Here is a 27,234-nt window from a genome sequence, read left to right as displayed (position 1 = left end):
CCCCATGTATATAGAGAACTCTAATCTCCAGTCTCTTCTTTGTTAGACTTTACATCTTGTACATTTGCAATTTTTTCTGTTTGTATCTTTTATGTAATGCACGTAATCCTTTGACCTTATGTTTTGCAACTGGTTCTTATGTAAAGCGCTCTGACCTCTTCGGGTAAAGTTTGCGCTATATAAAATCGCATCAAATAAATAAATAAAAATTTAAAAAGTGTTAATTGAGGTAGCAGTAACACAGCATCTCAACCTCCTTCGGGACCACGGAGGAAAGGAGGCTGCTGGCTGCACATAGCACACCGAAGCCATGCCAAAGTGCGTATGGGCGCTGCAGAAACATGTCTAGTTTAAAGGGTGCCAGGGAGTGTCCTCGCTTGTACTGGAACTGAAGCAAAGCCGCAGATGCCATTACCTTCTGTGAAGATTACGGGCGTTTAAAGCTCCTTTTGCCCATTCGCTTAATTAGCCTCCATTGTAAAACTTTGTCAGAGCTGAGAGCAGCTGTCTGATGCCAGTTTGTTCCAGGCCCAGCCTGAAGCTCAACAGCTCATCAGCACTTGGCATTTCCTCTCTGCTGTTCACACAGATGACTCGTGACTAACACTTTTGTTTATCCAGTCAGATAGGTTTACACCAGTTTGGTTGCTTTTTTGTTGGAAGTTTAGACCTGCACATGTAAAGAGTGCCTGTGCTGCAGTCTCCCGTTTGTATTTACATGCTGCTGGGTTCTTGTACTCCGATCTGGAAGATGTATGTGAAAGCAGAATTCTTGTGGAATGTCATTGTTCCGTGCTGAACAGACGGAGGAAGACACCTATGTTTTAACTCAATGCATATAGTCCTTTTTAGGTCTCGCTGAGCCAACCCCACACACACACACCCACAACCACAAACGCACACACAACCATCTATCTATGTATCGCCCTCACTCTCTCCATCTATCGCCCTCACTCTCTCCATCTATCGCCCTCACTCTCTCCATCTATCGCCCTCACTCTCTCCATCTATCGCCCTCACTCTCTCCATCTATCGCCCTCACTCTCTCCATCTATCGCCCTCACTCTCTCCATCTATCGCCCTCACTCTCTCCATCTATCGCCCTCACTCTCCCCCCATCTATCGCCCTCACTCTCTCCCCATCTATCGCCCTCACTCTCTCCCCATCTCTATCTATGGCCCTCACTCTCTCTCCATCTCTATCTATGGCCCTCACTCTCTCTCCATCTCTATCTATGGCCCTCACTCTCTCTATCTCTATCTATGGCCCTCACTCTCTCTATCTCTATCTATGGCCCTCACTCTCTCTATCTCTGGCCCTCACTCTATCTCTATCTCTATCTATCGCCCTCACTCTATCTCTATCTCTATCTATCGCCCTCACTCTATCTCTATCTCTATCTATCGCCCTCACTCTATCTCTATCTCTATCTATCGCCCTCACTCTCTCTATCTCTATCTATCGCCCTCACTCTCTCTATCTCTATCTATCGCCCTCACTCTCTCCATCTATCTATCGCCCTCACTCCACAGCATCACTCCGCACCACCACAGAATCACTGAGGGGCACCACAGCATCAATCTGTGCAACCATTCAACAACTGGTTCAAATACATCGTCTCAATGTTTCAAGCTTTATTACAAATGTCACAAAAAGATGTTAATATTTCACTTCTGTTGTTGGATTTTCGTCACAATAAAATACACTGAACATAATCTTCACAAAAGTTTAAACTATTGCCATTATAAATTACAATAACTTTTATTTAAGTATTAATTATTTAAAAAACTAATAAAAGCCATAGTTATTTGTAATAAGAATAAATCTAAGTCACGTAAATACAACACATATTGCATTATAAATGCTATAGGTGTCACATTTGCGAAAGTTATAACTATTGGCATTGTAAATGACAAAGCTATAAATTTCGCTATTTTCAAAACCAACACATAAATAAAAATTTCATTTACAATACCAATAGCTCAAACGTTCCTAATGCGAGACCTATTGCATTGCAAATGCTTGTTGAAAACTGTAAATATTCTTTAAAAATCGTGCAAACTACTGAAACGCAATTACCTACCTGTTTTGAGTTAAGCCCCCAGTGCTGGGTTACAAAAGTAACGCAATCGTACTTTACCTGCAACCTGAATTTCCTCCCATTGAATAACATTGTCAGATTTACCTCAAAGTTTCTAAGTGTGAACTTTGAAAACAGCCTTCTATTCCTGAAAATTCCTCACAGTAACTAAAACGTTTTTGCTAATCTGGTTTCAGCTTAGACCCTAGGACTGATTCTTAGCTCTAGTCCTGGAACTACCAAAGCAATCCATAGAGTAATCAACTGTACTTACCGATGAAAAACCCATTGAACTCCATGCAAGACTGTTTCAGAACTGTGTTGCTTACTGTTTTTACTGTAACTATTGTGTGCACAACCTTTATTGCTTCCTTGCAAAGTAACTACATGAGAATACTTATATCGAGAAAAGGATATTTTTATAACTGTTGGTTCTAAAAATAAAACAACTATATATTTGGATATACAATCAATTGGCCTGGAGTTCAGTCCTTGAGTGTGTGAAACCTTTTGCTGACTGAGTGTGTACAACAAATGCTTTACACTGTCCTCTGGTACTGCCTTACTGCTCGACCAGCTACCACTTTGGTGAGTAAGGTCAGTTCTGGCTTTAACCTGTTATACCTCTGGGGTTCGTGAACTCTATACACACTGTACTTCCTTCTAGTCCAGTATATATAGAGCCACTTTCTCACACTGGACGACTGGCTGATCAAAGCAGAGTAGCCAGAGAAGTTTTTCCACCATCTGCAAATTACTCCTCCTTTTTTGTACAGGTTGGGTTTCTCGATAAACGTGCCCAAATCTCACCTGGTGCCCTCTGAGCGCAACCTGTTCATAGGTGCCGTACTGGATACCACTGTGTGTCGGGCATTCCCTCCTCCACAAAGGATTCTCGACATACAGGAAATGATTCCTTTATTTTACAATGGAGTTGTCGTTCCAGTCCTGAAGGTCCTTCGTCTGTTCGGTCTGATGGCTTCCTGTATTCTGTTGGTCAACCATGCCCGCTGGCAAATGAGGGCACTCCAGTGGTCCCTCCCCAGGCAATGGTATCAGCACAACGGAGATCTCAGGGTGTCTGTGAGGAACTCCAGAGAAGATTTGTCTTGGTGGAGTGTTGAAGGCAATCTGTCACAAGGAAAGCCCTTTCATCTACCTCCATCAGTGGCCACAGTGATAATGGATGCATCCGCCCTAGGGTGGGGTGCTCATCTGGGGGATCTGGAGATCAAGGGTCTTTGGTCTCCAGAGGAAAGGTTGCTTCACATAAACCTTCTAGAGTTGCGGGCGATTCGTTTGGCGCTCAAGGCTTTCCTCCTTTTCCTTTTTGTCAGTCGGTGCAAGTCCTAACTGACACCACTACCGCAATGGGGTATGTCAACAAGCAGGGAGGAGTTGGGTCGCGATGTCTCAGCAGAGAGGCTCTGCGACTTTGGTCCTGGGTTCAGGACCATCAGATTTGTCTGATGGCTAATCTGGCCGGAGTTCTGAGCGTGCGAGCAGTTTTCAGCCGACCACGAGTCGAGGCTTCCTCCGTAGGTGGTTCGTCATATCTGTCGGACGTGGGGAACTCCTCGGGTGGACCTGTTTGCCACTCACGAGAACACTCACTGACCGTCATTCTGCAGTCTCCAGTATCCAATGCAGGAAGCTTTGGGGGATGGGGTTCAGATGAGTTTAGGATCACAACCAATGTTCCCTCTAATTATTTTTCTCTGTGTGCAGCAGAGTATGGTCTGTGTGCGCTGCAGCCAAGGCTATGTGCGCCAAGAACCTAACCGCGTGTGTAGACCAGGACTTTGATTGGGATCAAAATACTCGGACATCTTTCAAAGGAGCGTAACCGATGTAATTAAGGGTGTCGCTTTAAAGCAATTACACTAAGAATATGTGCACCGCATAGTGTGCCACCCTACTGATATTTTGCTTCTTCGGTCATTGCATACAGATATATAATACAAGTAACATTACACCTACAACAAGCCAAGACTATTGGCTTTGTCAATGGTTGTTTTTCATCAAATTGTATATAATATTGAAAATTCTTCCGCTCTTGTGGTTGGGGTTGTGGCTAATGCTCGAGCTTTCGATTTAGGAGATGGGTTTTTAGTCTCGGGTCAGCCTAACATCCTGTGATTCTGGGCTAATCAGTTAATCTCCCCATGCATACAAAAAACATATAACAATAAATCATGCAACGCGCTCCAATACTTTTGGGTTGAGTTTGCACTATCTAAAAACTTGCTGTATTTCTTTTCTAAATGTGGGGTAGAAACCGTAACAGATGGACAAAGAATGAGGAAAATAGAGGGAAAGAGAAAGGAAGGGCAGGAAAGAAGAATGAAATATAGGAAATATGAAAAGAAGGAAGAATCTGCGACGACAGGGCAATAAAAGTATGGATACAAAGGTGAAAGCTTTGAGAGATGGAAGAGTAGTTATATTTGCTTGGATGGGTGTACGGAAGAATGGATTGAAGGATGAATGTTTGGATAGATGGATGGAAACCTGGATGGAAGGGTGAAAGTCTGGGTGATTGATAAAAGTTGGGTGAAATGATGGATGAAATGGTAAAGGAAGGATGGATGGATTAGATGAAAAGACAGACGGATGGGAGCATGAATAGACAGGTGAAATGGGCGCTGGATGAAAGGCTTAAAGCATGGAGAGAAATAGATAGGAGGGATGAAAGACCTCCTCTAGGGAGGACAGACCTTACTAGCTTCACTCTCCTGATGGTATTTGAGGTACCGATTGAATTGGCGGGGGTATTTCAGTTTGCTTTTTGCCAGCCCCTGTGTCCACAATAAGTCTTCGACAACAGCTAAAGGCTGACTATAGGCGAGACCTGGAAAGGCCTGGCTAAGGAAAGGTTTTAAGTTAATGGCCCCGAAGTCTAAGGGCATGAGGGGCCCAGCCATCTTTTACTCCCAACTGACGGTTTTGGGAGTAAATCATTTAAATGTAAGGGGGTATTGGTTCTAATCTTGTGGAATGATTACTTTTGGCTTTTTCTTATGAATCCTATGGCAATAAAAGCACTAACTTATTATTTGTCTTTTGAACTTTTAAACAAAACAACCGAGGGGATGAAGGAAAGGCAATGTCTTTCGGATGTACACCACATGGAGCTTTTAGAGAAATGCATAGCTGACAATTTACGCAGCTCTCTGATTCTTCTACATGCGCCGCAGTAACATGGTTTTTACTCCGTGTCTTACTGGAACCATTCGACAAACCTTCATTTCACACATTACCCTCCGCTTCCTCATCTTGAATGTAGGTGCTATAACTCTATCTGGCTCTGTGAATTGAATGACGTTAATTCACTTAGGAGTTTGATGAAGTGAGTATATAGTTCTTTTTGAAGAAATTGGTTTTGAGCTTTTTCTGCATTCAGTATGGGTCATCTGGATTTACATGCATGCCTGCCAAGTATCACCCATCAGGCATTAGACTAACGCATTTCAGTGTGGTGGTCCGCATCACCGCACTTTAATGCAAAGTCACGCATAAGTATAGGGCCTGTTGGCTCTCAAATCCTAAAGCTGGCTGCTAATCCTGCACTAATTTGGATTGAAACTAAAGCTGGAGTGGAGTGTGCCATGCGCGCTGCTCCTGGCAGGCTTGGGGGCTGGTTGAGCTGCTTTGCAGGTCTAGCTGGTACAGTGTAACAATAAGATTTGAAAGGCGCCGCATTAAATGATGGCTGACATCACATCCGGAGAGAACGGAGGTGCGAGCAAGTGGCTGCAGTTCTGGGTAATGAGTTGTGGGAGGCTGCAGCCAGTGGCACCTCGGTAAATTTTACATGAAAAATGACCCAACCCAGCGAGCTCGGCGGCCCAGAGCACACCGTTGTGCAGTTGCTGCTGAGCCCAAGAGTCTTAATCGCGCCCGGCGTTTCTGAAGTAAGTAAAGCGAGTTAGTCGCTGCAGTGAACTAGCTCTCACTCTGCTACTTCGAATAATAAAAATGGGCTTTTGTAAATTATAAAATCACTTGCATGCGCTTGTCAGATACCTCTAATGCAGCTGAAGTGCCGCAGTCAGTCTGCGCCTTTTCAGCAACTAACGAGTTGCTCAACAGATTTACTAGTCGCAGTACTAATTTTGCTTTGGGCTGCTGAGGTTCTGATGCCGGTCCAGCAAATTACTTTTAACAGTGACACAGCTGCGTTAGTCAGCAGAGCCTGGTAAAGCTGTGACAGCCTGCTTGTGTGATCTGTGCCACTTGCTGCGTAGGTGTCGGCGCGCCAACCGGGGCGGACTGTTGGAGACCTGTTTTGAAATAATACAGCGTCCTGGCTAGCTTTGACCTAGGTGGGTTGGCTGGGGGATTTTCAGACCTGACAGTTTTCTTTTTTTATGTCTGTCTATTCCTGGAGTGCATGAAACATGCTGCAGTCAAGTGTGTAGTTATGATGAGTTTTTGGACCCACCTAATCGGGCACTGTTCACTTAGCGCTCCGCGCCTTAATTATACTTTGCACACTTTTTCAATTTTAATACTGATATTTATTCTTGTTTATCTTTTTGTAAGTTTCATTCACTCATGTATTATTCTCATTTCATAATACAAACTTGTAATTAATTTTATCTGTTTTGCAAACCTTTATATCAACCTTACAAGTTCATTACTTTGGCTTCATATACATTTTCTACACAATAAGCGATACACAAAATTTTTAACATGTGAGCCCAATGCATTTCGGCGCCTCTACGGTGCCTTCATCAGGGGCGACTCTGTTGTTCGTCATGAAGGAAGTTTGTTTAGAGCTGCCACTCGACGAACTCTATGTGTAGACACTGAATGAATTGATATGTATGCGCTTATCTTCACCAAAAATATATAACTTGTCTTGTCTTCAATAAAGTTATGACTCTTTCTGATGCGCCAAAGATTTCCACCAAAATTGGGGTTCAGATTGTTGACCGGTCAACAATCTCTAAAAAGACATTTCTAAATAGAGCGCAGCTGGGAGCTGATTGTGGGCATTTGTGAAAGTATTCCTGTTAATTGCAGCGCATGATGTGCGCTGTGATTAACAGGAATACCTTCACAAATGCCTCGGGCAACCAGTAAATTGCCGTTTTTCGCCGCTCGCGTTTTAAAAGCGGGCGGCTGCGAGAAAGTGTGCGCGCTTCAGAGGGGACACTGCGCGCTCGGTGTCTTAAAGGTGCGCGGAATCACAACTACTTTACGCGTTTCCCTTGATTCCTGAGGAAGATTCGCCAAGACCGGGCCCAAGTCATATTGATCGCTGCAGATTGGCCAAGAAGGGTGTGGTATACAGATCTTCTCCACCTCTCCTCGTGCCCTCCGCTCCGTCTCCCGTTCAGGGCAGACCTCCTCTCGCAGGGGCAGGTTCTACACCCCCACCTCCAGGGCTTACACCTTCATGCCTGGAGATTGAACGGGGCAACCTGAATTCTTTTTCTCTCCCACCTGATGTGGTGGATGTTATTTGATCAGCCAGGCGGCACTCCACCAAGTCTATCTACACTTGTAGGTGGTCCAAGTTTGTCTCATGGTGTGGAGAGAAGTCCATTGACCCCTTGAAGGCTCGCTTGTCCGATATTCTTCAGTTTGCACTCTTTGGCTCAGCAAGGATTTGCTGTAGTGACAGTGAAAGGTTATCTTTCTGCCTTGTCGGCATTCCTTTGTCTGCCGGACCAGCCGTCCTTATTCAAGTCACCTATTTATTGTTTTAAGGTTCTTAAAGGGTCTTACGGATACATTTCCTCCCACTCCTTTTATTGTGCCTCAATGGGACTTTAATCTTGTCCTTACTTTCTTAATGGGTTCACCCTTCGAGCCCTTGCTCAGGTGTCCCTTGAGGTTTTTATTATTTAAAACTGTCTTTCTGATTGCGATTACCTCGGCAAGGAGGGTAAGTGAGCTTCGAGCTCTAAGTTCAAAACCCCTGTTCTTGACCATTCAAACTGAAAGAATGGTACTCGGAACCAGGGCTGCTTTTCTGCCTAAGGTTGTTACTCCCTTCCATCTGGGGCAGTCCATTACCCTCCCTACCTTCTATCCTCTCCCCCCCCCCCCCCCCCCCCCTCCTCACCCTTCCAAGGAGGAGAAACTTCACTGTCTGGACCCTAAGAGGACGGTGAGCTTCTACCTTGACAGAACCAGGGAGTTAAAAATTGATGACCAACTCTTTGTGGGTTTCGTTGGCTGCATGAAAGGCAGAGCTGTGCACAAGTGCACACTGTCTAGATGGATTGTCTTGTGTATCAAGATATGCTACTCCCTGGCCGGAAAAGAACCTCCAGAAGGTTTGAGAGCTCATTCTACCAGGGCAAAGTCCTCTACATCTGCCTTGTCTAGGGGTGTTCCTGTGGAGGACATTTGCAGGGCGACAACTTGGGCCTCCCTCCACACTTTTGCGAAGCATTATTGTTTAGATGCAGAGGTGAGGAGGTTCGGACACTTTGCTCGTTCCGTCCTTCAGGACTTCTTGGTATAAAAGGGTGGACACCCTCCTCCGGGAGTGGGACTGCTATGGGAATCTATTCACAAGGTGAGGAATCCACTGGCAGATGTATCCATCAGAAGAACAAGTTACTTAGCTTCGTTAACGATTTTTCTGGTGGATAGAGTATCTGCCTGTGGATTCCTACCTGGTTTAGCTATAGGGGAGATGGACCGTGGATTCCCTCCTTGGTCATCACCTACCCAGTCGATCTTTAGACAGATTTCCTCTTGTCTCTACGGTTGTCTCTTCCCTTATTTTCACGTTCTCACCTCACCTATCCCCCACTTCTTTTCTCTCTCCTCCCTCTCCTCTCCTAATGTATTGCTGATGGTTTAATGTAATGTGTAATTGATCTTTTTCTGTTATACTGTTAAACCACATTGTTGCACTTCCTTTCGTCCCTCCTGTCGTCTCCTACTGCATCCTCCCTCTATTTATATCTCTCCTTCTCCCCTCTCTCAATGTATTGAGACTGAACTTTTTTTTTTATGCCTGATGGAGCTACCTGGTTTAGCTATAGGTGAGATGGGCCGTGGATTCCCTCCTTGGTCTTCACCTACCTAGTCTGTCTTTAGACAGACTTTCCGTCTCAACTTATTGCAGCTGACCTTGTACCAACCCTGCTGGCCTGTCTGCATCCCTCGTCAATAATGGTACCAGAGTTGACTCGTCCTGCAATTGTGACTTCAGAAACTTGAGGACCTATCTGTGTGAGCAGACAGGCTCCTATATCATCTGAGGCCATTCTTGGGTATTAAGTGCCCAGTAAAGCCCCTTCTCCACATCGGGTGAGCAAACTAAGGGTGTAGTCACCCGGAGGTCAGCAGCTCATTGGGTACTACCCTGCTACCCCAGCAATGCCCCTAAATACAATATTTGGGGGCACCCCTGAACCCAGCTCAGCAGTCTACTAAAACCTAAGTACACTGGCGAAGAAGACGCAGCAAACGAAGATCCAGGTGACCCCTGCTTTGGCCCAACCCTACCGGCCTGCCTGCATCTTCACGAAACCCCTGCAGCATGACGACTTCGAGCCTGAAGACCATCGACTGCCAAAAAACCCAGAGAGGACTGATCAACTTTGGGGGGAAAAAACTCAAGATCGAAGACAGCGGCTCTGTCTCCAAAAAGAACTCCAAGTTTCTGCGGAACCACAAAGTCTCACCAGCGGCCTCGAGACCCCCTTGACTGGTAAGGAGAAACCAGACTTCTGAAGACACCCCAGCATCCTCTGCCCTGATGACCAGACCCAATTGTGTGTCTTCCTCCCCCCCCCGCCCCCCCCCTCCTTCAACCCCCGACGTCGGCTGCCATCTCATCTTTCTCCTCTGAATGTTGGTTCCATTGAAGAGGCATCCTGGTCTGTGCCTGAAACCAGAACCAATGATCTCCATAGGTTAACATTGGCCATGCAACACTGTGTGAGCATGAGCACCCTGTACCCGGCTGCCTCTGTGCTGTTGGTGAAATGGTTTTGATGATTTTTAGGTCCCCCTTTGTACTCCTCTCAACTCTTGAAGATTGTCCTCCAAGGCCACTTTACCTGCCAGTGAGCAACCCCCCACTGATGTGCCCATAGTCCCCATTGACTAGCATTGGCGCCTCTGCACCCCGCCGCCCTAGTGCGGCTGGTGGTGCACCTTGAGTGCATAATTGAATCTTGATTCTACCCTTCAAAGAATGACAGTCGTTTTACTTACCTGCAATTGCTAACTTTCTTTTAACTTTTCACTGGTGCCAAGAGGATTGGACCTGTGATGGTCACTGGTGAATGGAGCTCAAGTTTGCCTACTATCCTATAAATGTATGTTTTGGTGAGCATTTGCTCCCTGAAAGACTATTCAATCATGTGAATTTATAATGGTTGTGTTGGTGGATAGCTATTGTTGCAAGTATTCACTTTTTCACATGTTGGGGTCACCTGCAGTAACTTCGATATTGACCACTGTTGACTGTCTTATAGCATGTCTAGCACAATGTCTTTATTGAGTTCAATCATTTTAATTCAGCTTTGCACAAAAGTGCAAATAGATGTTAGAAATGACACAATTGCATTTGTCTATAAGGACCTTCTGCAGAATAGTATTGAGCTGCATATAAGCTAGTGAATTTAGAAATTGAATCCTTTTACTGTCCCACAAAGGTAGCTGACTTCTTCTTAACCTTTGTATATTAGTGCATTGAAGTAATGGGACCTGGGTGCCTTAACAACGAACACTTCGAAGAACTTGGAGGTATTCTGAAAGCTAAGCTGGAAGAGCATTTCAAAAATCAAGAACTGAGGCAGGGTAAGTTCACATGTTAGTTTCTGAAATGTTGCATCAGGTTGTTGTAATTGTGTGGTTTGTAAGGAAGTTCGGTAACAGTTTTGGTGGCTTTTGTACAAACCCCAAGGTAGAAGAATTTTCTAGTGGAGGGTCCAGTCATTTTGTTTACTTTCACCTTGAGGACAATGGAATAAGATCTGCATGCCGTTAAAATGGAATCAATCACTAACTAACCAAGGCTTATTCATGTGTATATAAGCAATGTTATAGTGCAGCATAAGTAAAATAGTATTTTCATTTCGTCCGCATATATTCTGCAGCATTGTATCTTAGTGTTGTGTATTCTGGCACCTAGGGCCAACCTCTTCAGAGTTTGATTTCCTAACCACGAGTGCAAGGACTTAGTTTAGTGCACCATCACTGAGTAAGGAAGTCCAGGTTACTGTGGCCCCCCTACAACCCACTACGAAGTTCCACAGATGTGGTGTTTGTTTCTGGGCTACTAATAGTCCCATTAAGCATTCGGGACACAGTGGTAATTCAAAACCAATTTTGTTCTTAGAACAGCACACTCGAGCATTGCACTAAGAAAAGGACACTATTTTTAAAAGGGTTTAGTCAGTTACCTCAGTATTGGAACTTTCATAGATTCCCATGCTTTTGTATCATTCCCCGTCTGGATGGGAGTCTCGGTAACAAAATAACATAGCAGTAGGTACAAAAGAGCGAAAAAGGCCTAGGCCTCATTCCCTTTTGTAGCATATCCACCTTTTTGTAAACGAGACCAAACTCAGGCATCAGCCAATCAGAAGAGCCTCACCCCATAGAACCCTCCTTAACCCCTTCGATGCTCATGACGAGCTCAGCTCGTCATGAGGCACAGTTGAGCTGTGCTGATGACGAGCTGAGCTCGTCATGAACAATGGGGATTCTGGGGATGCAGCACAGGAGAAAAATATTGCTAACAGCTAAGGTGTTAAGGAACCTCCGAGCCTCAGATTTTCTACCGCACGTTGTGCTTAGGGAGTCTCCTATGAGCTCTGCTCAATCTTTAGCTGTTCCTTCCAGGATGTGAGGCAAAAGCACCAACTACAGAGGCTCTTATCAACAGCAAACCTACAATAGATCTATTTGCCACACCGACCAACAAGAAATGTCGATCTTATGCAAGCAGGCTTCACCACCGAGGATCATTGGGGAATGCTCTTCCGATTAGCCTGGTCAAGGACAATTGTCTACACCTTCCCCCCCATTCCACTGATCCCGAGACTCATCAGGAAGATCAAAGTGGAACCTTGCAGGATGATTTTGGTAGCCCCTGCTTGGCCAAGACAGTTCTGGTTCACGGAACTCCATCTGTTGTCGCTGGCTCCTCCTCTTCACTTTAGAATCTTTCCAGACCTTCTCACAAAGTCTGTAGGACAAATCTGGCATCCGGATCCGGAGTCTTTCCACCTACCGGCATGGCTCCCGAGCAGCGAGAATTTATGAATCTTTTTATCTCTAATTAAATAAAAAAAGTTCTCTCCCAGACTAGAGCCCCTTCCACGAACAAGACTTACCGTCTCATATGGAAGAGAATTTGTATTTGGTGCAGAAAGGAAGGGGTTGACCCTTCAAAACCTCATTAACTTCTGCCTTATCTTTTGTCCTTGGCTAAGACTGGGCTGGCCCATTCGTCCATTAAAGTTCATTTGGCAGCATGTTTCTAGATACAGACGTTCTGAGTCTGGACCTTCTCTTTGGTCTTCCAGGATAGTGAAACAATTTCTCAAAGGGTTGTTCCGTGTCTACCCACCGGTGAGGCCTCCGCCTCCGACTTGACAATTGAATTTGGTCCTCACTCAACTCATGAAGGGCCCATTTAAACCAATACATCGAGCGGACATAAAATTCCTTTCTTGGAAATTGGCTCTCCTTCTTGCTCATCTGCAAGACGCATTGGGGAGTTGCATGCTCTTACGATCCAAGAGCTGTTTCTCCAGTTCGAAAGAAATACAGTAATCTTGGGAACGAACCAGAAATTCATACCCAAGGTGCCCTCGGACTTCCACTTAAATGAGCTGGTTATTCTTAAAGCTTTCTTTCCTCACCCTACTACACCAGCGGAAAGATCATTGCATTCTCCGGATATAAAACTGTGCCTAAAATTTTATTTGGATCGCACCACGGGATTCCGTAAATCCTCCCAATTGTTCATTGCTTTTGGTGGTCCTTGAAAAGGTCTCCCTGTATCAAAGCAAGGTATTGCGAGGTGGATTACAAGTGCCATTCTACATTGCCATACTGCAGCGGGTAAGCCATTGGCAAAGTTGAAGCGCCTTCCACAAGATCAGTGGCTTCTTCAACAGCTCTTTGCGGGAGTGCACATCAAAGACATTTGCAGGGCTGTGACTTGGAGCAGCGTGCACACCTTAACGAAGCATTTCTGCTTGGACTCCTTGCAGCAGGAAAACACGGCTGGGCCAGGCAGTCCTGAGGAACCTCTTCCACTGATTGGTGAGCTTTCCTTTCTATCCCACCTTCCTTATTCTGCACATTTTGTATCTTCATGCATTGCTGGTTGTTACAAGGTATATTTATGCTACAATATGTATTTTTCGTTGCTTACTGTTTGCTACTCTGATACAAAAGCATGGAAATCTATGAAAGTTCCAATACTGGGGTAAGGAAACAAGTTACTTACCTGTAACTTTGGTTCCCCAGTATTAGTAACTTTTATAGATTCCCATGCGCCCACCCACCTTCCCGAGGAAAGCTCAGCCGTCAGCAGATATGGTGACTGTTACACAACGGCTGCGAAAATCTGAGGCTCTGAGGTTCCTTCAGGAGGGTTCTCTTCTGATTGACTGATGCCTAAGTTTGGTCTTTTACAAAAAGAGGTTGATATGATACAAAAGGGAATGAGGCCTAGGCCTTTTTCTTTCTCTTTTGTACCTACTGCTATGCTATTTTGTTACCGAAACTCCCATTCCGACGACTGGGAATGATACAAAAGCATGGGGATCTATGAAAGTTACCAATACTGGGGAACTAAAGTTACAGGTAAGTAACTTGTTTTCTTTCTTTCTGTTGCTTAGTACATGAATAACTACTACAAAGAAATAATTAAAACTGGTCTTATGCATGTTGTAAGCAGCAAGAATAAAATGAACAGTTACATTATTTTTTTAGAATGTTTATAGCATCCGAACAACGTAAAGCTACTTAGATGCGGTACATCATGAGAGCATGGAATAGCTAACTTGCCTCTAAAGCAGGGTTTGCTAAAGTCGGTCCTGGAGGGCAGTATCGATGCCAGATTTTTAGCTTATCACCATTTATAGTTCTTTTAAAAATCTGACCTGGATCTAGCCCTTCAGGACTAACTTTGGAGAACCCTGCTCTTGAGTGTTGTGGGACCCTGTGCACTGCATACGGTTTAGTGGATCAGCTGTGTTTAACTGGCTTCAGCTAGCAGTGTCTTCTTTCAGAATGGATACACATGATCAGCCGGGCTCCGCTCATCGGATTGAAACTTGGCACAGGTGTGGATGCTCCGGCAGTCTAGCAGGACCTCTCGTGATAATCTGGTGCAAAAGCCTCTACAATTCAGTGGTCAATTCAAGAGGTTTAGCTGAAAGAAACAGGTTAGTTATAGATTCCTTACCTTTTAGAATTACCCCCCAACGTCGGATTGAAACTGGAAAGTTTTTTCGTCAGCAGTACCTCTGCGCATCAGAAGGTGGCGTAGTTTAGCTCCGCGTTGGTTGCCTGCATCGCGGTTGCCGGAATGACGTCACAACAGTTACTTGGATGCCACCCTGATGCGCTGAAGTCAGTTCTTTCTTTTTCCCAGCCAGCGCAGATCCGGGAATAGCGGTTCCGCAATCATTTTTGACTAACTTTTTTTCTCAACTTTTGTCTTCGACTCCGAAAGGTGCACAAGGGATGCTGCCATTGCATAATGTTGGTGACGGATCCCCACCGCTTGTCTTTTTTGCCAGGAGTGCGACCACGGCCCCAAGTTGTGCTTCGACTGCCAGTTGATGCCGAAGGCTTTGCTGGAGCGGTCCCGAAAGCTGCTTAAACACCGGCTGTATGCTCCGTGCCGTTCGAGGTCCCGGTCGATAGGGAGGTCAAGGGACCGATCGTGGAGCCATCGCTATTCCAGCTCGAAGTCATCCAAGTCTTCACACTCTGGGTCGGGTAAGTCGAAGCATAAAAACTCGTGAAGCATTGTTGCTCTTTGACTTCTTCTCGTCGGTCGGCTGATACGACGAGGTGCGTGGGTGGTGCCACCCCCGTGGCTCCGCGCACGGAGCTTGAAGGGTCACCTGGAAGGGTCCCTCCCTTTCCGGGACCTGGAGCAACCCCCCAGCTTCGTATGTTCTACGAGGTGATGCATGCCATCTTTGGGCGGACCGACCCCGCCAGAGTCTTTGGGTCCAGCGGACTCAGTTGGAGGGGGCCCAGGTCTTCGCAGCCGGTGACTTCGGCCTCGATGCTCCAAGCCCCCCTTGGAACCAGGCCTGGATCCGGATTGGTGCTGGTTGACCTTATTACACCTTTCCTGGCGCTGCTTCCGACTGCACCACTACTGGGCCTGATGCCGGTCACCCCACCCTGCGTCGACCCCAGCCTCCTTCCGGACGTGGACACAGAGCCAGATCGGCGGCGACTGGTGCTGGGTGGGGTTTTTCTGCCCCTGTTCACTCCTGGGGCCTCTTTGCAACTACAGTGGCCCCCAGAGGAAGATGAGGAGGACAGGGATGGATCAGGTGACCCTTTAACTGACCAACCTGAGTAGAGCTGGAGAGGAACTGGGGGGGGGGATGCCAGTGGTCTTAACACTCCTCCCGACTTTGGCATGTTGTCTCTTCCTACTGTGGCTACGGAGAAGGAAGTGCCATACGCTGTGGTGTTCCGTTGGGCGGCCGAGGCTCTCAACCTTGAGCTTCCTACGATGGCGGTCAGGACTAACCTCCTGACTGAGGTGTTTTAACCGGCGGCGAGCTCTTCGGAGCCCCTGCTTCCGCTTAAAGAGACTCTCGCTGACGTCCTTTTGGGCACGTGGTCCAAGCCCAACACGGGGGCTCCAGTGGACAGGATGATCACCCAATGTCACCACCCAGCTCTGGGCGACCCCACTTTCCTTTCCCAAATCCCCAACCCGGAGAGCTTGGTGGTCCAAGCCTCCACCTCCAAAAGCGCCTTCCCTGCTGCTCCACTGGAAAGAATCAAGAAGCTTGACCATCTTGGCAAGAAAACGTTCTCTTTTGCCAGCTTAGGACTGCGGTCCATAAACCCAGCATGTCACTTGGGCTGTTATTTGCACTCCATGTGGGATATGGTTTCGCAAGTGCTGCCTTAGTGTCTGAAGGAGGCCCGGACAGTGCTCTCCCAGGCTGTCACCGCTGGGAGAGATGCGGCTAAGTTAGCAATCTGTTGTGGGCGGGACACCGCCGACTCTAGGCAGGACCATTTCAACATCGGTAGTGCTTAGACGTTACGCCTGGATGAGGGCCACTGGCTTTTCAAGGGATTTTCAGAACACCTTGATGGACATGGCGTCACCTTTTTGGTGACAAAACCGACCACACGCTAGAGTGCTTCAAAAACTCACTGGCTAGGCCCAAGTCCTTGGGCCTCTCACGTCCGGCACAGTCTGCTTTTCACTCCTTTCGTGGCTACTGAAGCGGGGGGGGGGGCTTGAGAGCGCTACTTCTCACCCAGGGCCGCAGCAAGTTACTCCACCTTCGCGCGGCCAGGAACGTGGAAACAACTGGCGAGGGTCTGGAGGCCAGCGGGCAGGCCAGTCCCCCAACCCCGCCCCCCCCCCCCCCCCCATCACCTCACCACCCCCCCACCCCTTCTGCAGCAGACTCCAAACCTTCCTAGTCCGACCCTTCAGGCCCATCAAACGACAGTGGGCGTCAGGATTTGCCATCACCTTCCCCACTGGCGCACCATCACTTCGGACAGGTGGGTTTTGAATATAGTCCGTAGGGGCTACTCTCTCCCATTCTACTTCACCCTCCAGCCATGCCACCACGATACCACTGCATGTTGGAGGATCATCTGGCCCTTCTCCAACAGGAAGTTACCGCTCCCTTGGCCAAGGGAGCAGTCCAGCGCGTTTCTGTCCCAGAAGTAGGTCGTTGTCATTACCCCCACTACTTTCTGGTTCAAAAGAAGGACCAGGGCCTGCGTCTTATCTTGGACCTCAGGGACGACAATGGCTTTCTCCTGAAGGAGACGTTAAAGATGTTGACGCTTGCTCAGGTCTTCTCTGCCCTCGACCCCCAAGACTGGATGGTAGCGTTGAACTTGCAGTGCGCTTATTTTCACATCCCCTTCCTGCCACCCCACCGGCGTTACCTGTGGTTCATGGTAGGCCACGAGCACTTTCAGTTAACCGTGCTCCTCTTTGGCCTTACCAGCAACCCTTGGGTGTTCACGAAAGTGTAGGCGGTGATCGCAGCTCATCTGCGCAGATCAGGAGTTTGTCTTCCCCTATCGCGATGACTGCCTGTTGAAGGCAGGCTCGCCCCAGGCAGTCATCTCTCACCTACAGACTAAGGCCGACCTCCTTCTTATGCTGGGGTTCTACATCAATGTGCCATTTTCGGATTCACTCTGAAGCTCCTCTGCATCGGAGCGGTTCTGGACACAACGCAGTTTCGAGTCTATCCTCCCGTACAGGCAGTCCGGGATAATCTGGCTATGATTCAGATCTTTCAGCCTCAGTCCTGGATTTCGGTCCGAATGACCCTGAGGTTGCTGGGCCTCATGCATCCTGCTGATCAATCATGCCAGGTGGCATATGCTGGCTCTGCAGTGGGACCTGAAGTTCCAGTGGGACCTGAAGTTCCAGTGGGCGCAGCATCAGTTGAATCTGTCCGACTCTGCGTGACAAATGCAGTGGTGGCTTACAAACCAGGATTGGGTCCATGGCACGTCCCTCTCCCTTCCCCAACCAGATCACACTGTGGTGATGGATGCCTCCCTTCTGGGATGGGGCAGCCACATGGGAGAGGCGGAGATCAGAGGCATCTGGCCTCCAGCGGAGTCTGATCTTCACAACAACCTTCTGGAGCTACGGGCGATTCGTCTTGCCCTGAAGGCATTCCTTCCCTCGGTCTGGGGTAGATTGGTGCAGGTGTTCATGGTCAACACCACCGCCATGTGGTATTGCAACAGAGGGTGGGGTGGGGTCGTGGACCCTATGTCAGGAGGCCCTTCGCCTCTTGGCATGGCTGGAACAAGGCATTTCCTTGGTGGTTCAACACCTGGCAGGTTCTCTGAACGCCAGGGCGGACGAACTCAGCCGCAGGTGCTTGATGGATCACGAATGGCTTCTTCACTCTGTGCAAGGTCTCTTTCGACAGTGGAGAGAGCCTTGGTTAGATCTATTCTCCACTGAATAGAACTCGTAATATCAGCAATTCTGCTCGTTGGAATTTCCAAGGCAGCACTCGCTCGGTGACGCTTTTCGTTGCGAGTGGAGTTGCGGTCTGTTGTACGCCTTTCCGCCTAACCACTTCTGCCCAGAGTGCTGAAGATCAGGCGCGACCAGGCAAGTTATTCTTGTGGCTCTGGATAGGGCACGAAGAGTCTGGTATCTGAGCTGCTCAACATGGCCAACGATCTTCTAATCCGACTGCCTCTTCTGAGAATCTTCTGTCACAGCAGCAGGGGACGGTACTCCACCCAAACCTGTCCACTCCATCTCTTTTCGTGGAGATTGAGCAGCGGCAGTTGATGTCTTTCGACCTGCCTCATGAAGTTTGTGACGTAATCTTGGGAGCTAGGCGTTCCTCCACAAAGACTGTATACGCCGCAGGTGGAACAAATTTGTGGCATGGTGCACAGCAAAGGCCGTGGATCCCCTTTCTGTCCCGCTTTCTGAAGTATTCTTGTTCCTTCTCTCTTTAGCCCAGCGGGGCTCAGCTCTGGGTACTATCAAGGACTACCTTTCTGCCATCTCTGATTTCCTTCGGCTGCCAAATCAGCCTTCTCTTCAAGTCCCCGGTAGTTAACCGTTTCTTGGAAGGCTTAACACCTCTTTTTCCTCCAATTCCATTTGTTATACCTCTGTGGGACTTTAATCTTGTACTCCCTTATTTAATGTGCTCTCCCTTTGAGCCTCTTCATAATTGTCCTATACGCCTCTTAACTCTTAAAACTGCTTTCCTGGTAGCCATCACTTCCACTAGATGAATGAGTGAGCTTCAGGCTCTTTGTTCCAAATCTCGTTTCTTATCTGTTCATCTGGACAAGGTGGTTCTCAGGACCCGTCCATCCTTTCTTCCCTAAGTTTTCACTGCCTTCCACATCGGGCAGACCATTACTTTGCCCACCTTCTTTCTGCCTCCGCATCCTTCAAAGGAGGAAGAGAGGCTCCACCGTCTGGACCCAAAGCATGCGCTCTCCTGCTATCTGGATTGCGCAAAACAGATCTGGTTGGATGATCAACTTTTTGTTGGCTACATGGGTGCAAAGAAGGGTCGGGCCGTACATAAACTCCATTTCTCAATAGGTTGTGTTGTGTAATAAGGCTTGTTACACTTTGGCTAAAAAGGAGCCTCTGGTCGGGTGGTGGACTCACTCTACCAGGGCGACGGCAGCCACTACTGCCTTGGGAAAAGGAGTGCCTCTGAATGACATCTGTCGGGCGGCTACGTAGGCATTGCTTCACACGTTCACTAAACTCTACTGCCTGGACAGCCAATTCTGGAGAACTGCTTCTTTGGCCATTCTGATCTCCAGGACTTTCTGGTGTGATCTTGGTTTGCAGACCCACCACCGGGGATGGTATAGCTGGGGTATCTCTTTTAATGTAAGGAATCTATAACTGATGTGTTTTTTTCAGATGCACAAGTTGTTTACCTTCGGTGACTATATATCTGTAAGAAAGATTAGTTAGTTATAAATTCCTTACCGCCCCACCAATCCTCCCCGTTCTGAGAACTGATTTCTAGGGTTAAGGACATCCTTCCATGGCCCTACTTTTGTGCACCAATGGTCAGTGTCTTGCATGGCTCTGCATTTCTGGCTCGGAATTTATGTACAGAATTGACACCCACTTGCGAGGGTCGGTGTCTGAGTAGCTGCTGCAACGTCATCTCTGCGACCACGATGACTGACGCGGAGCAGACCGCGCAGTGGTACTGCTGACACAACTTTCCTGATCCAGCGTGATGCCTGGGGGTAATTCTTAGGTAAGGAATCTATAACTGTTTCTTACAGATATATCGTTACAGAAGGTAAGTAACTTGTGCATCTATTATATGGACTACTTTTAGTATACATTGCAAAATCTATTGGGAACTATCCAAAATTAGAGCTGCAACTGGTCAAAACCAGAAGATGAAAATATGTGAACTCTGCCTACATGTTCATCCTTCATGTCTACTGAGAAACCTTGAAACGTAGATATTGCGTAGTTTGTGGCAGACCTATGTCACTTGATGTTATAATAAAACATTATTTAGATGTAATGGCACTTTCACTGGTTCTACAAAAGATAATGACATACTGAATATGGACCAAAGGCAGACAGGCTAACTTAAAGTTTTTAAAACGGAGTCTGCCTTGGGAGTCAAGTGCTGTGCTTGGTTTCTAGTTGTCTGGTTGAGAATCTTCAGGTCATTACATTTAATTTGTTAAAACTTCCATCAAACTGTAGGCCAACCTCCGTATTGAGACTTTCTCAGCATATAAGTACATGACCTAAGCTTTTCATTTGGAAACCATTTTCAAATTAATTTCACTACTTGTCAAGTAAGGAAATAACTTGTTTCTGTCTGTTTTTGAGTGCAAAACCATAACTTATTAAAGTTTTGTTGAAATCTTTAGTGTAACTAAATTTGGTATGTGTTAGGCTCAGCCATCTACCAGTCTTATTTCTTTTTAATTTTTGTTCACACATTGTCTTGATTAGTCTGCTTTAACACCTGTCAAAACAGTACAGTTTATCACAAATGTGATAAACATCAAAGCAAAATGTATTCAAGATTTGAGAAGTAAGATCTATTTAAAAAGGTCTACGCCATTTATTCAATATTATGTGTCCGAGTGTCCTGTAACAATTTAAAATACTTTAATCAGTATTTGTGTGGTACTAGCCTAGTGCTCTAGCAACTACAGTTTCCAACATCAGCCCAATTCTAGTTTGCTTGTCCACAGACAATTTGCAATAATGTACTGTTAGAATTCCTCTGCTGTAAAATATGCCTAGTTTTGCAGCGTGAATCTTTCTGGATTCACTATGCTGTGCATATTCCGCGGTCTTGTGGTTGGGTCCGGATTCGTAGTCTTTTCTTTGTTTGTTTTTTTTTTTTTTTTTTTTTGTGGGCGTCGGCGTCACACCTCCTCGGGCGCATTTCCGGTGACGTCGGCATGCTTCCTGCGGAAGCTCCCACTCTTGGGCGCCATCTTCAGATTCTTTTTTCCGCGGTCGGGTCTGGATCGTTCCCGTAGGGCTCCAGACATTTTTGGAGAAAGTACTGAAAAGAGTGGAAGTTGGAGTATATATTGGAAGAAGAAGACCAGAGAAGACTTCGCAGAACACCGACGAAGAGGAGAGAAGGTGAAAACCTTGAACGTCGACGATCGTCGACGTCCACGCACTCAGTGAGGCCTGAACGCACGAGGATGGACAACACGCCGTTCAAGTTCTGCACGAACTGCAGACACAAGTACGCACAAAAAGACCAGCACCCGGTTTGCAACCTCTGCCTACCGGTAGAGCACAGAAGCGAGGACTGCAACGCCTGCGCCGTCTTCGCCCAGAAGACCCTCCGAGTGAGGAAGAGACAGAGGGTAGCACACGCCGCCCTCGGAGGAAAGTCCCCGACACCATCGCTGTACGAGCTGGGGATATCCTCAGAGGAGGAGGACAACGCTGCCGCAGAAGACGACGGCTACACGGTCGCAGAGACCGATTACGAGAAGACGCCTGATAAGGTAGGAGACTCGACGTCCCATAAGAACACCAGAGACCCTGAGTCTCGAAAGCTCGAGGCCAAGAGCCCGAAGGCGCCGACGCAGCGACATCTGCCGTCCGCGACCACAAGCAGGCCCAGCGGATCCTCGGAGAAGGAGTCCCTGGCGCCGAAGGCTGTTGACCAGCAGAAAACGTCGAAGATCGGCGCCGAAAAAGACCGGTCGAGGGAGAAAGACCCTAAAGCCTCGGCAACGTCCAAAAACCCGAAAGCCAGTACGACGTCCAAGCCGTCGACGCCGAAGATCTCAACGCCGAGCCAGGCGCCGAAGAGGGGAGCCGAACGTTCCGAAGCCGAGAACGCGGCCGAGGTAGAAAGGAAAAGACGTCGGCTGGAAGCCGAGATGGCGAGCCTCTTGCAGCGGAGGAAGGAGGTCGCCGCCGAGATGAGTACGTTCACGATTCCACACAAGACCAAGCACGCCGTGCTAGATCTGGTCGACGAAGAAGAGGAACATGTCGACGACCACGTGCCTAGCGACGAGATGGTCGACGACCGGGAAGCTGAAGAGAATCCCTACGAGGATTACAGCTACGAGGACGAAGAGGGCGATAGAGTGGACGACGAGTCGGTCACCTCTGACCCACGCGAGGAGGATTACCTGGACGTCGACACCGAGAGCCCGGAGGAGGCGGTCGACATGTACCCCTCGAGACCCTCGCCGCCGGACGACATCGGGGCATACAACTCGGCGATACAATCCGCCGCGACTGCATTCAAGTTAAAGCTCGACGAAGAAAAGCAGAAAGCAGACTTCCTGCTAGAGACTTTGCTCCCAACACAAACAAGAAGCCAGTTCCTCCCGATGCTCGAGAGCGTCTTGGCGCAGGGAAAGGAAGCTTTCAAGGAGCCCGCTACATGCAAGGCAGTAACTCCCAGAACAGAGAAGAAATACAAGCACTCCTCGAAGGACCCGGCCTACATTCGAGGCGAGGTCTCCGCTGACTCCATTATCACGGCCACAGCTAGGAAGAGGGCGAGCGTATCTACTACCTCGGGCCCACCGCCGGATAAGGAGAGCAAGAGGATGGATCTGGTGGGGAGAAGGATCGAGCGAAATGCCGCGACCCACTGGCGCATGGCCAATTCCAACGCCCTGTTGAACAGGCACGTCTACCAAATCATGGAGGGACTGGGGCACTTGGTGAAGGACCTACCCCAGGAGGCCAGGCAGAAGGCCGAAAAATTGATCGAAGAAGGGAAGAATGCAGCAAATTCTTGCCTTAAGACGGCCCTGGACGGAGCAGACACCGCCAGCAGGCTAATGATGATGGGTGTCACGGAGAGGAGACACGCCTGGCTCAGGATCTCAGGGTTCAAACCCGAGGTGCAACACAGTATCCTGAACACACCGTTCAACGGCGAAACACTTTTCGGAGCTACGGTTGACGACAAACTGTGCCAACTCAAAAAAGATAACGAGACTGCAAGATCCATGGGGGCAGTTCAGAGGCAACAGAAGAGGCACCCCGGCACGGAGGCCCGGCGGAAGAGGTGGAAACCAGCCAGGTACATCGCACCAGGCCTTCCAGCAGACGCACCAGGCAGACTCCCAGGCTCAGCAAAGTCACCAGAAGCAGTCCTGGCAATACCAACCAAGGGGTCAGTCCTTTCGAGGGAGAAACGGACGTGGCCAGAATAGAAGAGGGGGGCAGCAGCCCACCTCGAAGTGACTTCGTACTCCCCCGGGTGCCCGACCACAGAAAAGATCCCAGGGGGCACCACGTACAAAGGGGTCTGGACAATCTAATGACCTACGACCACATGACACCAGTGGGGGGAAGATTAAAGTTCTATCTCCAGGAATGGAGAGACATAACATCAGACAAATGGATCCTAAACATCATTCAATTCGGATACTGCTTGGAGTTGGAGAAAAAACCAACAGACAGAAAACCAAGGGGGAAGCCACCAGCAAAAGAACAGCTGGCGAGACTTCAGGAAGAAGTGCAAGAACTCCTACAAAAAAAGGCCATAGAAAGAGTCCCCTTCAGGGAGAGGAACAAGGGAATATACTCAACGTACTTCCTAGTACCAAAGGTCGACGACAAAATGAGACCCATCCTAGACCTAAGGTTCCTCAACAAATTCATAAGAACACAAAAGTTCAAAATGACCTCCTTGCAGGAGGTGCTGCCGCAGTTGCAGGTCGGAGACTTCATGGTCACGATAGACCTCAGGGACGCCTACTTACACATACCGATGAACGACAAGCACAAGCATATGCTCAGGTTCGCTATCGGAGGAGGCCACTACCAGTTCACAACGCTGGCCTTCGGACTAAAATCAGCACCGAGGGTATTCACGAAGTGCCCTGCGTCCGCCGCAGCGCACTTACGAAGACAGGGGATACATGTATACCCTTACCTCGACGACTGGCTAGTAAAAGCAAGCTTGTACCAGAAGTGCAGGCAGCATGCACATACAGTGGCGAGAACACTCATACACTTGGGGTTCTCCGTGCATTGGAAGAAATCATCAATGGAGCCGGAGCAAGTGAAGATCTTCCTGGGGGCAGAGATCAACACCGTACAGGGCAAAGTGTTCCCCAACGAGAAGAGAGCAAGGGCACTGGTCAAGGAAACTCGCCTATACCGGAAGGGGCAAGCTCGGACAGTGAGGACTGCGAGCAAGATCATGGGAATGATGGCATCATGCATCCACCTAGTGCCGAATGTGCGGCTCCACATGAGACCCATGCAAGAATGGCTGCAGGAACAATGGTCACAGGCTTCGGGCAGTTGGGAGGCTCTTGTGGTGGTGACGCACGCAGTGCAGAAGGAGATGGCATGGTGGACCCTGGAGAACCTAACAAGGGGTCAGCCACTTACACTCCCAACTCCGACAGTGACCATCACCACGGACGCATCCCTGAAGGGATGGGGCGCTCACATGGAGGAACTCAAAGTGAGGGGCCTTTGGTCGCCAGCAGATGCAACAAAACACATCAATTACCTAGAACTGAAGACAATCTTCCTTGCACTGAAAGCCTTCCAGACAAGACTGTACAGGCAGAGGGTGTTGCTACAGACAGACAACACCACGGCGATGTTCTACATCAACAAACAGGGTGGAACACAGTCGACAACGCTTTTCGACGCTGGCGCAGGAGATATGGAGGTGGGCCATCCCTCTCCAGATAGACTTGATAGCCATACACCTACCAGGCAAGGAGAACATTCAAGCAGACTGGCTGAGCAGACAGACCTCTGCATCCCACGAGTGGGAGCTCAATGCTCAGGAGACGAGGAGGCTGTTCAGCAGGTGGGGGACACCATCGGTGGACCTGTTTGCAACACGCCAAAATGCGAAATGCCGAAACTTCGCATCCAGACAACACGAAGAGGGGTCCCTTGGGAATGCCCTATGGATAGACTGGTCCGGGAAATTTGCATACGCTTTTCCCCCGATACCACTGATTCACAGAGTGCTGAGCAAGTGCAGGGCAAGCAAGATGACCCTGATACTGGTCGCGCCACAGTGGGCGAGGCAAACATGGTACTCGCAGATCATGGAGATGGCGCAGTGTGCGCCCCACAGATTCAGCAGGAGAAAGGACCTGCTCTCCATGCAGAACGGAGAGGTGCTGCACCCAGAACCAGAGAGCCTGAGCCTAGTAGCATGGCTCCTGAGGACATCGAATTCGCACATTTGAAACTACCAGAGAACACCCTCAGGGTCCTTCGGGAGGCGCGAAGGCCCAGCACAAGGAAGTGTTATGTCGCAAAGTGGAAAAGGTTCACGATGTGGTGCAGGAGGGAGAAACTTCACAATAAAATGAAGAAGGATTCCACGGTACTGAAGTACCTGACACACTTGCTGGACAAAAAGCTCAGCTCGTCCTCCTTGAGAGTCCACCTGGCGGCTATAGTGGCATACACAAGGGGTGAGATGGGCAGAAGCTTCTTCACATCACAAGTTGTAAAGAGGTTCCTCGAAGGAGCGAAAAGGATTGCACCACCCAAGCGGGTGCCACCACCGGCATGGAACTTAAACGTGGTCCTGACGGAACTCATGAAGGAGCCCTTCGAGCCGCTTCACAAGGCCTCTTTGAAGATGCTAACCATGAAAACTGCTTTCCTGGTTGCAATTACATCCTTACGCAGAGTGAGCGAACTGCAAGCGCTGACGCTTCAGGAGCCATACTTACAAATACACAATGACAGGGTGGTGATGAGGACCGACCCACATTTCATGCCGAAGGTGGTGTCCAGGTTCCACATGAACCAGTCCATTCAGATACCGAGTTTTTTCCAAAAACCAACCACTAGCGCAGAGCGAGCCCTGCATACCCTGGACGCCAGAAGGGCGGTCATGCATTACATCGAAAGGACAAAAGGACACAGGAAAACGAAACAGTTCTTTGTGTCGTTCGCCAACAGTTACATGGGCAAGGCAGTAACTAAGAACACTATTGCACGATGGATCGCGCAAACTATCCAACTCTGCCACAAAAGGGCAGGAGAAGAACTAGCGGAGGGGGCACGCGCCCACTCCACTAGGAAAAAGGGGGCTACAATAGCTTTCCTGGCCAATACACCCATACAGGACATATGCCTGGCAGCGACATGGGCTTCGGTGCACACATTCACGAAGCACTATTGCGTGGATGTTCAGATGAACAAGGAAGCACAAGTCGGACAAAGGGTGCTCCAGCATATATTCAGAAACCAGAGCTCATCTTCCACCCAGCCACCACGGAAGTGAGAAACCGCTACGAAATCTATGCACAGCATAGTGAATCCAGAAAGATTCACGCTGCAAAACGAATAGTTTCTTACCTGTCGGTGTAGTTTTGCAGCTTGAAGATCTTTCTGGATTCACTAGCGAACCCACCCACCTCCGCCAGAAAGATGAGGCTGGAGAGAGAAGAGGTGGTCAAAAAAAAAAAAAAAAAGTGATAGGAGAAGAAGTCGCAGAATATAAGGACATGGGGTAAAGAAATTATCACCTTGAATAGAACATTGCCATGACTTCGGGAAAGAAGGAAACACGGAAAAAAGAATCCGAAGATGGCGCCCAAGAGTGGGAGCTTCCGCAGGAAGCATGCCGACGTCACCGGAAATGCGCCCGAGGAGGTGTGACGCCGACGCCCACAAGGGCTACAAAAAAAAAAAAAAAACAAAGAAAAGACTACGAATCCGGACCCAACCACAAGACCGCGGAATATGCACAGCATAGTGAATCCAGAAAGATCTTCAAGCTGCAAAACTACACCGACAGGTAAAACTATTCGTTTTCTAACTGGATCTGTAGTACACACCAACATAAAGGTTTCCAATCCTGTAATAGTGAAGTTGTAGGTTGCTGTAGTGGGATTGTACCCTCCTACAGTAGTGGTTCCTTTGGAACACTAAAGCTGTGAGATGACTGCTTCCTACACAGGGAGCTACTGGTGTGGGTTACAC

General features: G+C 48.3%; 1 protein-coding gene across 1 annotated transcript in view; it reads left to right on the top strand.

Annotated features, from left to right (window-relative positions):
• IPO5 (importin 5) overlaps nucleotides 1-27,234 on the top strand; it is a 397,964-nt gene that overhangs the window by 246,315 nt on the left and 124,415 nt on the right. The window contains exon 20 of the mRNA XM_086947880.1: nucleotides 10,748-10,859. Coding sequence (XP_086804006.1) covers nucleotides 10,748-10,859 — 112 coding nt within the window. The remainder of the gene's footprint in view (nucleotides 1-10,747; nucleotides 10,860-27,234) is intronic.

Source organism: Lissotriton vulgaris, assembly GCF_964263255.1.
Source record: "Lissotriton vulgaris chromosome 8 unlocalized genomic scaffold, aLisVul1.2 SUPER_8_unloc_1, whole genome shotgun sequence".
NCBI classification, from domain to species: Eukaryota; Metazoa; Chordata; class Amphibia; order Caudata; family Salamandridae; genus Lissotriton; species Lissotriton vulgaris.
This window is presented reverse-complemented; position numbering and strand designations above follow the sequence as displayed.